Genomic DNA, 14,950 nt, shown 5'->3' with positions numbered 1-14,950 from the left:
AGTTAAGGTGGACGCTTCTGAGGTGGGTGTAGGTAGGGGCTTGTCTCAGGGTCCCTCTCCTGCCAAATTGCGACTGTGTGCCTTTTTCTCGAAGAAACTCTCCTCCGCAGAGAGAAATTACGATGTGGGAGATAGGGAGTTGTTGGCCATCAAGTTAGCTTTTGAGGAATGGCGCCATTGGCTAGAGGGAGTCTGCCACCCTATTACCGTGTTTACCGACCATAAGAATCTGGCCTACTTGGAGTCAGCCAAGCATCTGAACCCGAGACAGGCCAGATGGTCTTTGTTCTTTTCATGGTTTAATTTTGTTGTCACGTTCCGCCCTGGGGTCAAGAATGTGAAGGCGGATGCCCTGTCACGTTGTTTTCCGGGAGGGGGGAACTTTGAAGACCCAGGTCCCATTTAGGCTGAAGGGGTGGTTGTGTCTGCTCTTTATCCTGAATTGGAGGCAGAGGTTCAGGCAGCCCAGGCAGAGGCTCCTGATCTTTGTCCTCCTGGGAGGTTGTTTATGCCTCTCGCTTTATGACACAAGGTTTTTAAGGAGCACCATGATACTGTCCTTGCTGGGCACCCGGGGGGTAGAGCCACAGTGGATCTCATTGCTCGAGATTCTGGTGCCCGGCTCTTCGTAAGTCAGTTGAGGGTTTTGTGGCAGCCTGCGAGACCTGCGCTCGTGCCAAAGTCCCTCATTCACGGCCATCGGGTCCTCTCCTTCCATCTGTCCACGGTTTTTATTACGGACCTGCCTCATTCCTCGGGGAAAACTGTGATTCTGTTGGTGGTGGACCGTTTTAGCAAAATTGCGCATTTTGTTCCTTTTCCTGGCTTGCCCAATGCTAAAACGCTGGCGCAGGCATTTATTGATCACATTGTCAAACTGCATGGTATCCTTTCAGACATAGTCTCTGATAGAGGCACGCAGTTTGTTTCCAGATTCTGGAAGGCCTTCTGTTCTCGCTTGGGGGTTCGGTTGTCATTCTCTTCTGCTTTCCACCTGCAGTCGAATGGCCAGACAGAGCGCGTCAATCAGAATCTGGAGACATATCTGCGCTGTTTTGTGGCGGAGAATCAGGAGGATTGGGGCTCTTTTCTCTCCCTTGCTGAGTTTGCTTTAAATAACCGTCGTCAGGAGTCCTCTAATAGGTCACCATTTTTTGGTGCATATGGGTTTCATCTGCAGTTTGGGACATTCTCTGGAGAGGGGGCTTCTGGTTTACCTGATGAGGAGAGATTCTCCTCGTCTTTGTCATCTATTTGGCAAAAGATTCAGGATAATCTAAAGAGCATGAGTGAGAGATATAAGCGTGTGGCGGATAAGAGACGTGTGCCTGGTCCGGACCTGAATGTTGGTGATCTGGTGTGGTTGTCTACTAAGAATATCAAATTAAAGGTTCCCTCCTGGAAGTTGGGTCCTAAGTTTATTGGGCCTTACAAAATCTTGTCCGTCATCAATCCCGTTGCCTACCGTCTTGATCTTCCTCAGACTTGGAAGATCCATAATATTTTTCACAAGTCCCTATTAAAACCTTATGTCCAACCCACTGTACCCTCCTCTTTGCCTCCTCCTCCGATTGTGGTTGATGGTAATCTTGAATTTCAGATCTCTAGGATTGTGGACTCTCTTATTGTCCGCGGTTCTCTTCAGTACCTCGTTCATTGGGAGGGTTATGGTCCTGAGGAGAGGATGTGGGTCCCAGTGGCAGACAATAAGGCCACTCGTCTTCTCAGGGCATTCCATAGGTCCCATCCTGAGAAGGTGGGCTCTGAGTGTCCGGAGTCCACTCGTAGAGGGAGGGGTACTGTCACCGCCAGATCTCTGAGAAGTTCTGATAGACGTTCTTCAGTACCTCCTGTATGATGTTTGTTTGTTTTGCTTTTGCTTTGACATCTCTCCTCCCTCTCCCAGCTGTCATCTATTAGCAGTGATTGCCTCCCTATATATCTTCTCCCATACTGCCTCACTTTGCGGTTTATACTACTTCCTGGATTGTGTTCTCAGCTTGGAGTTGCTACAGCTGCTTCTTCAGTTAGTCTATGTCTGTATTTGTTGTTTTCCTGTTGGCTTGATTCTAGGTGACCCTGACTCCCTCCGTATTAAGTGCAGGGAGTAGGTGGTCGTGTCCCCTCACTATTATAGGGTTTGCAGGTGTCACTCAGTCTAGGTACGTGGACATGCAACCTTCTATCACAGAGATCTTTGCATGGGCTGAGAATACAGGGAGAGCTTCAGGGCTTTAATAGGGCTTACCCTTTTGTTCCTTAGTTTTGGATCAAGCCAGTCGGATCCTTATTTGTAACTTCTTGTTTTCTGCTACACCATCCGTGACATTCGGTCGCTGAAAAAAAAAAGGTTTCCCCTTGTTTATGTTTAGAGTTTTTAGGGATTACTATGGATTTTGTAAATATGGAATTTAGATTGACAGAAGTCAAGTTGGCAAAAATCAGATTGTCAATAGTCTCCCTATTAAGTAAGAAGACATGTACATTGAAGGATATGCAGTCTGTTCTAGGTTCACTTAATTTTGCTAGTAGAATAATACCGATGGGGAGAGTTTTTTCTAAGCGCCTATATTTTTCCACCAGGGGTTTGAAGTCTCCTGGTTCTCATATTAGCCTTACAAAATGTTTAAAAGATGATTTATCCATTTGGATTTTCTGGATAATTTATAATGGTTCTAATTGTTGGCAGGAAGAAATTGTGGATTCTGTTACTCTGGGCCTTTTTACAGATGCAGCGGGTAGTATTGGCTATGTTGCATTTTGGAATAATAGTTGGTCAGTTGAGCAATGGCCTAATTCATGGGTGAAAGCTGGGGTAACTAGTAACATTGTGCTGTTAGAACTTTTTCCCATAGTGGTGGCGGTAGTGATTTGGGGGTCTGGATTTAGTATTAAAAGGATTTTACTGCACACGGATAATCAAGGTGTTCTGTTTTCTATTAACACTTTGTCATCTAAATCTGATTTAGTAGTTAAGTTATTGAGGCACTTGGTCCTTTTTTGCATGCAATGTAACATTTGGATTAAAGCTAAGTATATTGCAGGTGCTTCCAATAGCTTAGCTGATTCTCTGTCTCGTTTGCGAGATTCCGGGAACTTGCCCCAGAGGCGGAGCTGGAAGGGATCCCTTGCACCGGTCATCTTTGGGATCTTATTTGGGATTAATTGCTGAAAATATCAAGTGTTCTTTGGCTCCCAGAACATGGGCTGCTTATGCAGCCGCATGGTGGGATTAGCTATTGTTCAAAGATGCGGCCTCTGTAAATGGTAATGGTGATGATTGTAGCTTTGGTTTATTATTTGTTGCTAATTTATGTGGAAGAAATCTATCTTTTTCTGCTCTTTCTAGAACAGTTTATGGTATTTCCTTTTTTCAGAAATTATATGGCATGGAACCTTTATCGGCTTATTTTCAGATTAAGCAGATGCTGAAAGGTTATAGAAAGCGCTTTTGCAATATGGATAACAGAAGGCTTATTTCCATTAAGATGTTACATGATTTGTCTAATGTTTTACCGGAAGTTTGTCTTAATTCTTTTGAAGTTTTGTTATTTCGTACAGCTTTTATCTTAGCTTTTTTCGGTGCTCTAAGGATTGGCGAGCTAGTAGCAGTTAATAGTTCAGACAGTTCTGGTTGACTTTTTTCGGAAGTGTCAGTCAAAGCTAATTCTGTTGAAATTTTTCTGAGACTATCTAAAACAGACTGCGCTTCAGCTTGGGAGGGGTAGGTTTATAAAGTTGAATGAATGGGTTGGGTCAGTGCTTTGTCCAGTGGCCATTGCAAGGTCTTGGTTGGCGATTCATCCAGCAGTAGCGGGTCCTTTCCTGTTGCATAGTAACTGTTTTCCCTTAACCAGATTTCAATTTTGCGTGGTTTTACAAAAATGTCTGAACAAGTTAGGCCTTAGTGATGTTAAAATATCGTCACATTCTTTTAGGATCAGTGCTGCTACAGAAGCAGCTAGATGTGGCCTTGATGAGTCTTTGTGATGAGTCGGAGAATTGGGCTTTGGGATTCCCATAGAGTTAAGCTTTATGTTGGACCGGATTTAATTTTGTCAGACTAATTTAATTTCTATTTTGCAGGTAGTCATTTGGTGGTATGGATTGTAGGCCACTCCTTTATTTTATGGGCATAGAAGTGAACTGAACAAAGAGCTTATTCACCGAATTTATCATTCGACAGCTCGTCTCTACAGGTCTTTTGGAGGGGTGTCAGAGGTTTACTTTGGAAGCGTTTAATTGTAGAAATTCAGAAATTAATTGCAAAATGGCCTTTCCCTGATGTTCTGTTAATACACATGGTTGGTAACGATGTTGGGAAGGTGAAGACCTGTGATTTGTTATGGGAAATTAACTGGATTTAGCTTTAATTTATTGTATGTTACCTAACACTAAGTAAATTTTTTCGGAAATTGTCCCAAGGTTAGTTTGGTTCAGAGAGGAGGCATTCTTTCATAAAAAAAAAAATAGAAAACGGGTAAACAGGGCTATGGAAAAAATGTTTCCATTACTCGGCGGGTGTTCTTATAGGCATGTGGATCTTGAAGGTTTTGTGCCAGGGTTATACAGAACAGATGAGGTTCATCTCTCCGATATAGATATTGATATCTTTAATATTGGTCTGCAAAAAGCGATTGAAAAATGGCTGCAATGCTTTTGTGGGGCATTGCCTTAGGGTGTGGCTTGTGGGGCTGTATCACTCAGTGGATTCCAGTATTTATCTAATGGTTTGATAGTTCATTAAATATTTATGATGGTGGTTTTTAATTATGTATTAAATCATTTATTATGGTGTTACCCTTAATAAAGCATTGTAGCCATTTTATTATAAAGAAAGTTGTTTTGTCTATATTTTTAGTGCTAAGTTATAGCAGGGTTAATGGTGCCATTTGCCTCCATGTTATGGGCCCCCCAGAGTGTTTAGCATGGGGGCAATGGCACCATTATTTTAGTTAGTTAGGTAATGTATGGTTATGTCCCCCCCCCCCCCCCATCTTTTCTGTGTCTCCCCCTTTTCCTGCTCTTTTATTTCAGATTTACCTCAAGATGAAGTTTGGTCCAGTTCCAGCTGGTTTGGACAAGATTTTCAAAGCGATTGTAGCTCCACAGCTGATTGGCTGACGCTGTTGCTGTGGGAGAATACTGGGTCGTGATTTGTTTTCCTGTTTTTTCGGCGGGAAGGATTACTGCTTTAAATTCAGGTGCTTGGCGGCATTCTGGGTCAGTCTGAAGAGGCTCGGATCGTCGCCCGCCCACCCTCCCTTCCTATTTAATGCTTCTTATCTGTCACTTGCTTTATTAAAGGGGCTGTATCACTCAGTGTTTCTGAGTGGATACCGGTATTTATCTAATGGTTTGTTAAATAATTATGATCGTGGTTTTTAATTATTATTTTTTAACTATTTATTATGGTGCTACCCTTAGTAAAGCATTGTGGCCATTTTATTCCAAATAAGTTGTTTTGTCTTTATTTTTAGTGCCAAGTTATAGCAGGGTTAAGGGTGCCATTTGCCTCCATGCATTTTGGAGCATTCCGTTCTGTTCAGTTACGTTTTGTCGCCATTGACAATAAATGGGGACAAAACTGAAGCCTTTTTTTTCTGGTATTGAGCCCCTATGACGGATCTCAATATCGTAAAAATAAAACGCTAGTGTGAAAGTAGCCTAAATACACTGGGTGAGCATTTTCTGGTAGGTGGGCATTGACAATGGGTCTTGAACCAACCCCACAGAGACAACTCTGAAAGATGTGAGAAGTAGTCTTCGTGTTTGCACACAACCATAAGGTGCCACCCATCATACCCACAGATCTGTCACCCTGAGTGGGCAAATACAAAAACATTAGCCTCCAATTCACCCCAGTTTGGAGCACACATATAGGTTTAGTGCATTCCATTTTATAGAATGGTGCTTCTTCCTCACCTCCACAAAATAGTGACCGTTCACGGTTTATTATAATACTGAATCAGTTTATAAAGTATAATATACACAGTAGTTGACACTGAATGACAGAAGTAAAAAAAGCATTTAATTTGACGGAAAATGTGTTTTTACCTTTAGAGCTTAGGTTAATAATATTCCCTTTAGGCTACATGCACACGACCATGGTGTCCGTGCATGTTCCACAATTTGCAGAACGGCACGGACAGCCTTTAATATAACTGCCTATTCTTGTCCGCAAAGCGCGGACAAGAATAGGACATGTTATATATTTTTTTCGGGGCCACAGAACGGAGCAACGGATGCGGACAGCACACAGAGTGCTGTCCGCATCTTTAGCGGCCCCATTGAAGTGAATGGGTCCGTATCTGAGCCGCCAAAACTGAGGCTCGGATGCGGACCAAAACAACAGCCGTGTGCATGAGGCCTTATTCTAATATGAATCATGATTAGTCAATCACTGATAGCTGAGACACATATTATACATCTTCATATTTTACATAAAAGGGATTCTGTCACCTGGATTTTAGTGACAGAGCTTTTAACATCATCACATCAGTCTGCTCGTTTTGTATTAAAATATACTAGTATTACTACCCTGAGTGTTGTCATTTGTTTAGAAAATCGCTTTTATTAATATGGTAATTACTGGAGTAAGGAGCCCAAGGGGCTGTCCTTCCAGCCGTTGGAGCCCAGACACCCCCTTTCTCCTGGAGCCCAGCACCGCCCCACTGCTAATTTATTCACTCCTCATCGCCGTACGTAATGCATTTGCTGAGCCGTAATCTTGCGTGGATACACATGTCAGCGCCTGGAATCCGCCCCACAGGACGCACTGCACATGCGCCAGCCAGCAATGAGGAGGGAATAAATTAGCAGTGGGGCGGTGCTGGGCTCCAGGAGAAGGGGCGCGTCTGGACAGAATCCCTTTAAGGCTTCATGCACATAACTATGTCCGTATTGTGGTCCACAAACCACGGATCTGCAAAATCTGCATTTCTCTCACTCCCATTACTAGAAAGTACTATTCTTGTCCGCAATATGGACAAGACTAGGTCATGCTCTATCATTTGCAGAGCGGACACACAGCATTTATTTTTATTTTTTGGGGGACCCATAGAAACAGGGTCAGGCTGGGGTTTCTGCAGCCCACTGGAGGAAATTATTCTCAGGGCCCAACCCCAAAAGTCTAATAGGTTTTAATTCAAATAAATAGACCCTGGTGGCAATTTATTGTCTCCAAAGGCAGCTCCAAATGTTTTTTAATCCCGGATCTTTGAGGCCCACTATGGTTTAAGAGCCTGGGCCCACCAGAGCATCCTTTGGTACTCTGGTGGGACAGTCCGACGCTACATAGAAATGAATGGGTCCACATACAGTCTGGACGTGTGCATGTTGTGGGGCATAGAATAATTGAACTTTGTATTTGCATAATGGAGTCATATCTTGTGGGTGATCCTATTTGAAAATGAACAAAGGAGACTTTTTCAGGATTTTTGGATGTACACTATAGAGTAGCATTATCCATCATTCGTAAAATTAGACCATTTATATAGCGGCACAATTGCTCTACATTCCATTTACAATAGTACTGAAAGTTGGAAGGAAGGTCTTTAGCTGTAAAACTTCATTTAGTGGTTGGTTCCTGGCCTGGTAAAAATCCAGACCTGTGAGTAATTCAACATCTCGGACACGAGCAGCATGAGCCTTAAGCCTGTCTTCAACCCATTCTTGCTCTGGTTTGTTATCCTGAGAAGTCAAAAGCAGAGGACATGCCTGAGTCATTAAATGATATAATACATATGTTACCTTTAACTTGAAATGAGGCAAAGTAATTCATAGGATAAAGAATGTGCAAATTAATCTGATGCTTAACGTAAAGTAATTATGTATTTTTCTGCAAATAACAGTGAGGGAAATTGAGGTTTCTTGAAAAATTGCTAACCTGCCCATTTCTGAATTTAGTTAAAGAAGTACTCTGGCAATTTCATTATTTTTATTTTTTTTACACATAAATGCAAGCTCACCATCAATAATATTCTAGTAGTGGAGTTTTATTTCAGATGTTAGACAGAGCTCAGACAAGAGTAGTGTAATGTGATGAGACTATGATCTCTTTGCTTCTGCAAAGCCAGGAGCATGATGGGAAATGTAGACTGTATTATGGGAACCGTATCAGAGAGGAAGGAGGAATCAAAATGGCAGACAATTCATAAATATGACATCATATAAAACAGGTATACACAAGAGCCTTAACATTAAGCTTTAACAATAATCTATGCTGTACTATAACGGCAAAAGCATTTTTGTTTTGCTGGAGGACTTCTTAAAGCCTTGTGCACATGACCATATCCATTTGGCGTCCCTAAATTGTAGATCCACAAAATACGAAAGCCGTGCACCTGACACATTTTTCTACTAGAACTGGCTGTTCTTGTCCACAAAATGGACCACAGTAGAACATGTTCTATACTTTGCGATACAGCCACATGGATGACATCTAGGAGAGAGTCAGAAGATCACTTGGACGGATTTCTCTAAAGTAGCATGTTAAAGGGGTATTCTGGTTTCTATTAGAAAAATAACTCTAAAGTATCCCATTTTGAGCCTTAGCAACACTCCTCTGTCTTCTATTTAAATAACTGTGGAGACTTGTTCAACATTAACTGTGTTAAGTAAACACAAAAATCACTGCAGAAAATGCACCAAAATGATGCGCAACTGACAATACTAGCTAATTCCTCAGGCCGATGTTAAAAGCTAAGAACTTTGCCAATATCTTCCAGTCAGAAACATATCGGAGCCCCTCATTCTACCTTACAATGCATTGGTGATACCATTATGGAGGCATGTGAGAGTCTGTCTGTGAGTTGGTTTCTAGCACTGTTCAGACCCTGTTCACACACCACGGGCAGTGTAGTGGTAGGACCCCATGCATGCTGAGACACCGTGACGTGGTGCATGAGGGGCTCCGGTATGTTCCTGACTGGAAGATATTGGCAAAGTTCTCAGCTTTTAACATCGGCCTGAGGAATTAGCTAGTATTGTCAGTTGTGTAACATATTGGTGCATTTTCTGCAGACACGGTACAGTGTTTGGGTTTGGAGCATTGCCACACTTTTTTGTGTTATATAAACAGAAGACAGAGGAGCGTTGCTAAGGCTCAAAATGGGCCACTTTAGAGTTATTTTCTAATAGAAATGTACAATTTCAGTAATTAAAGTATATTACAAAAATGGTCAGTATCACTGCACCTACACATTACAAAAAAAAAAAAAAAAAGGAATGACAGTTACACTTAAAAAAAACCACTGCTTTTACAGCTGGCCCGGATTTGGCTTGACTGTGCCAACCAATAGATTTTGCTTAGAGATAACTCTGGCAGTTATCCTGGGGGTTCCCTGGTATTCACCCTTTAACCCCTATGCAGGGATCTGGCCTTCACAGACGAGAATGCACTAGGAGGCCATCTTGGAGTAGTCTCTGTGTGGTTGGCTACTGACCCACAGGAGTCAGAAAACAAAGCGATCAGGCTATACTTGTAGTCAGGAAAAAGGCAGAGGTCAAGGCAGGCAGAATTTGAGCAAATCTATAATGCAGTTCAGAAATTAGGGGAGGCAGCTCAGGGTTAGCACAGAAAGCAAGAAGCAGAGAGTTAGAGTCCAGGAGCCAGGCAAAAATTGGTACATACGCTAACAGATAAAGCTTTTACATGGTCTGGCTGACCAGAGAACCTGGCAGGAACTGTAGAAAACCTATTGCTGTTACGAGGGTGTCACAACCTATCGCTGACCCTGTTGTGCCTGTGTTCAGAAGGTCAAAGCGGGTGGCTACGCGCTCGGTTTCTCAAGGGATCGCTCCATGACCTAGTGGTGGGAATAGATTCCAGTCCAGGTTTTCCTGCTTAGGTTTGCGATCCTTTTTGTCCCATTTAGGAATCTGTAGCTTTTCCTTTCAGCTGTTCTCTGTCTGCCACTCCCAGCTACTATATATTCTCCCTTTCTGCTTCCCTTGTTGCCAGATATAGACCTTCCTTCCAGATCGTCTATTCTGACCTCAGGTGGACAACTGTTGCTGTGCAGCCGTTGGAACTGGAGCTGTTAAATCTCTGGTTCACTCCTGTTGTTGTCGTCTCCCTTTGAGGATTGTTTGTGGTGTTTGTCCTTTCCCTGTTGTTACCCTAGGTGTCAGTGGTGAGGACTAGTGCTCCCACCGCCCTATTCACTACCTAGGGCTTATTTCAGGGTAAGCTAGGGACAAGTCACGTGATTGGCGTATGGGTTAGCAGCCCGTCTAGTGACGTCAGGGCATCCAGGTGCCAGTGCTGGGTGAGCTAGGTGTCACCACTCTTCACTCTCCTTAGTGAAAGGATACTCCTTTTCCCTCCCCTCTGCGCTGCACGTCTGTTACCTTCCATCTCGGATGTGATAATTGCACATGCAAGGACTAAGGGAGACATCCAGCTATATAGAGGGGCAGCTCATTAGCAATTGGACATAGCCATGCAGCAGCTCACAGAGCAGGAGAAGGTTAACTCTTCCAGTGCTGAAGACAGATGCAAAGAATAGCCCTTATATACACTGATGTCCTGGCCTGCTGCTATAATGCTGGAACTATGGCAGAAACTCACTGAAAAAAGTGGCCTAAACGGGTGAAAATGCTCCAAACCCAGACACTGTGGCGTGTCTATAACCAGGGGAGCAATTCCCCCACATGCGGTCCGCAGATAACAGCGTTGCTTCCCCGGTTATTTGTCCTTATGTATATGGAATGTGCCACTTTATTTTGTTGGTAACGTTCTTTTGCACCTGGCAGCTTCTGTGTCACATGGTCTGTTGTGGGTGCGGCTTCTGTGTCATATGGTCTGTTGTGGGTGCGGCTCACAGCTTTATCCTACCTCACAGCGCATTGGTGATACCACTATGGAGGCATGTAAGAGTCTGGCTGAGTTGGTTCAGACCCTGTTCACACACCACGGGCAGTGTAGTGGTAGGACCCCATGCGTGCTGAGACACCATGATGTGGTGCATGAGGGGCTCCGATATGTTCCTGACTGGAAGATATTGGCAAAGTTCTCAGCTTTTAACATCGGCCTGAGGCCTTATTGTCAGTGCATATCATTTTGGTGCATTTTGTTCAGTAAATTGTGGAACTATGACAGGCAAAGTGAAGGGGCACCAGTGGCCATCTGGGAGAGTGAGAAAACAGCAGACACGGGCCGCCAGAGTAACAACAGCATTTTATATTTTCCTGGTGACTTTAGGCTAACATTAGGCCACCGCTGGTTTTGAAAAACTAAAACATTATAGTGACACAGTGTCATGTCAAAAAAGTATGGTGTTCATCCTAAACATTATAGCTCACGTTTATAAAACAGTGAGCTTGTGATAAAGTTCTGGGTACCTGCAGCCAGCACTAGGCTCAGTACATGAATACATACAGGTACAGTAGAACTCAGGATGAGCTGTATAAATCTCTACTCGACTGCAATCTTTGCTCTTCTATAGATTTGTATTTTGTACAATGTACAAAGATGAGAACACATCTTTACAGGGGTTATCCCACAAACTTGTTTTTTACTCATTTATCTGAAGAACTTTCTTCCTTTTCTGTGGGTGGGCAGCAGCTCATCATGCACCGGCATCTCCCACAAAGCAATGTTATTAGCTCTAGCATAGACCCAGATATACATAAGGTATGTAATGCCCCTCACAGTTTCATTCACTACTGTCTAGAGATATTGCTATTTATTTCTCTGAACATAGAAGTAGAGATCAATAAATGAATGTTGTCTAGGTCAATTCACTTGCTTTCCCATGAGATCACTATGTCAGCACTGATGGGAGGGGGGCAGAGAAGATACTGAGCGTGTTATTCCCCCATTGAATGCAGCACAAGGTGGACTAGAAAGATAAAAAGAACAATATTTTTATTGCAAGTGTATCATAACACTACCTCATTTAAAATGCCCTATTCATTGCATAGTAATACTTTTGTGGGATAATCCCACTAAAAGTAAAATTCTACAAATCTAGGAAATGCACAAAACTTGTACTCCATAACCTTTGTTTTCAAAAACGACTATATAAACCCGGTATACACTGGCAAATCTGAGCTGGTCTCTGTTTTAAAGTATACCCCAGAGATTTGTGAAAATGTTGAGCAGGATGGGGATTTGGTTTAGTGGCTTTTGCTCTGTAATCAGCACAGCATGGTCCAAAGTTATGGAACTAAAAAACAACACATACATTTGGAATTCTTTACTACTTTTAGCAGCAAACACTGGGCAAAGAAATTAACTGAACCTCCTGTTTCCTATTTGGTTCCATGAAATTTAACAGGATGTACATATCCTGGACAATACTCTATGTGGTCAAATGTTGGTCAGCGTGGAAATAGTGTTTAATAACAATGTTAGCTTTCCGATTACTTAAGCAGAACTTCCGATCTGTTGAAGTGGTGAAGTCTCTGTGCTGTCCACTAAACACTGAACTACAGGACCTAAGTCTTCTAGAAGGCAACAGCAATGCTCATGGCACATTATTTCCAAAACCATGGCACGCTGACTTATTTAGGCTACCTTCACACTAGCGTTAATATTTTTCGGCGTTCAGATCCGTCATAGGGTCTCAATACCGGAAAAAACGATTCCGTTTTGTCCCCTTTCATTGTCAACAGGGACAAAACGGAATTGAACAAAACGGAATGCTCCCAAATGCATTCCTTTTCCGTATTCATACTGGAGGGCATGCTGCCGTTTGTTTTCCGTCCTGGGATGCGGAGCAAGACGGAACCGTAATGACCCGCAATGCAAGTCAATGGTGATGAATCTGTTTTCTCTGACACAATAGAAAACAGATCCGGCCCCCATTGACTTTCAATGGAGTTCATGCCGGATCCGTCTTGGGTATGTTAAAGATAATACAACCGGATCCGTTCATAACGGATGCAGATGGTTGTATTATCAGTAACGGAAGTGTTTTTGCTGAAACCTGCCAGTGTTCAAGTAGCCTTAACACATGGAAATAAATGCAACTATAGAATATGTTCACAGACTAAGGCCTCTTTCAAACATCTGTGAATCATGGACATGTACTGTCTGTGGTCTCCATGGACGGTTCACTTATCCATCTAATTTAATGTGTCAGTGGGTTTCCAAGACCGTGGGACTGTGGTGACATAATAGAAACATGCCTTATTACATTATAGTCCGTGGCTGTGATGGCTAACCTCCGGCACTTCAGCTGTGGTAAAACTATGACTCCCAAGATGTACACTTGCTTGGCTGTTCTCAGAACTCCATAGAAATGAATGGAGCATGCTGGGAGTCATATTTTCACCACAGCTGGAGTGCCGGAGGTTAGCCATCCCTGGGCTATGGGGTCCGTGAAAAACACGGACACAACACAGATGCCGTCCTGTTTACTGGGAAGGGGAATACGGCTTTTGGTAATAAGTAATTTTTCTGTAACACTGCTTAACTCCTTACAACTCCGTGTTAGTCCCATTATCAAAAATGTTCCTCACCAGTACCATACTTGTTTTTCCTCATTTCAGATATTCCAGTTAGTAAGCTCTTTTATGAAATGCAGACGGCCTCACAGTTCTGAGTCATAGGATGCATCACTAAATCAATGTTAGGCCAATTTTGTTTAGTGCCATTAAAATAAAATTCCATTAAGAATGCCAAAAATTGAACTTCCAGGCCCTATGAGGAAAACCCTGACTCATTTACCCCAAACAGTCTGTTATTTCTTTAAGAAACATTTACTCTAACTAATTAATGATTTGTTGGAAGAATAATGATTTCTAGTGAAAACTGAATGTACCATGGCCAGTTCTGGGAATATAGAGGCAGAAGATAGTCTCTGGAGACGAACTGATGAGTATGGCTTAGGGCCACTTTTTCTTTACCTGTGCAAGCAACTGTCTTTATATCATTAAAGCAAACAGAAATCTGTTGTAGCCTTTCCAAACAATATATGAGAGTAACCATAACTGATTTAATGAACTATTCGCAATTTTACTGTACTGGCCGTGTGTACCAACATTTGCATGGCTAAATCTTTCAGACCTTTGATCACTCCAACCTTTACTTGGACAACTGTGGTAATTCTACAGCTAATATATGTCAATAAGCGTTGACCCCCAGGGATATGTCCATTTATCAGTTTTTTGCTCCACTTTCTGGTGACTGGATTTAATTTGCTTTTGAGCCTTTGAATGCTGTCCCTACTTTTGGATCTCAGTAGATCTATCAAGGTGGTACTTGGCACTGAACACCACGGTAACGTGCACCAAATCTGATGCACAGACAGTGTCACTATTATGTACTTGCATATGCGGAGATCGGTAGAGATAGTCATCAGCCAACAGATATCTCATGCATTAGAGTAACAGATATTGTATGAAGAAAATCAACCTCCTGGGGTAATGAGGAGCTGTCCCCCTGCTCATGAAACCCTTCCTTGAATGAGAGGGCCAGACATCAATTTTGCTCCTGTGCCGTTGCTTTAAGTCCAATGGAAGAGAATTTCTTCACTTCTGGATGTACCCAGACGTCAGTGGCACATGCAAAGTCAGTATCTGCGCTGCTCGGGTAGCAGCCTTAGATTCTCTGCGCTTGTGCCAAAATATAGCTGTCTAGTCCTGTCAATCAAGAGGAAAGGGGAACAGTCTCTCAGTGCTGCATGAAGCTGATTTTAAATGAAGCTCACCCTCTAATCAGCAGATTAGTTCTTTTCAACCACAAATTGCTCCATGATATTTAGTGATGGTAAAGGAGTATGAAAGATTTTAAAAACTCATCTTTTATTGTAGCATTTCAAAAGGCAGTCATCAAATGTATCTGGTCTGTAAACAGGCCTCACATTAAAGAGTAGAACATGTTCATAAATAGAGATGAGCGAAGTTTTGAAAAATTCGTTGAAGTTTGACAAGAAATTCAATTTGTTACAAACTAATTCATCACGAATTGCTATGTTAAAACCCTATTCAGCCTATCAAT

At 42.5% G+C, this 14,950-nt stretch overlaps 1 protein-coding gene across 2 annotated transcripts in view; it reads right to left on the bottom strand.

Annotated features, from left to right (window-relative positions):
• Positions 1 to 6,288: 6,288 nt before the first annotated feature.
• The window catches only part of ENPP3 (ectonucleotide pyrophosphatase/phosphodiesterase 3), a 111,633-nt gene continuing 102,971 nt past the window's right edge, over positions 6,289 to 14,950 (bottom strand). For both annotated transcript variants that reach the window (XM_044289466.1, XM_044289467.1), the window contains exon 25: positions 6,289 to 7,692. In XM_044289466.1, coding sequence (XP_044145401.1) covers positions 7,513 to 7,692 — 180 coding nt within the window. In that variant the 3' untranslated portion in view covers positions 6,289 to 7,512. The remainder of the gene's footprint in view (positions 7,693 to 14,950) is intronic.

Source organism: Bufo gargarizans, chromosome 4 (assembly GCF_014858855.1).
Source record: "Bufo gargarizans isolate SCDJY-AF-19 chromosome 4, ASM1485885v1, whole genome shotgun sequence".
In the NCBI taxonomy this organism is placed as follows: Eukaryota; Metazoa; Chordata; class Amphibia; order Anura; family Bufonidae; genus Bufo; species Bufo gargarizans.
Note: the sequence above shows the minus strand (reverse complement) of the source record. Positions and strands in the feature narration are given on the sequence as shown.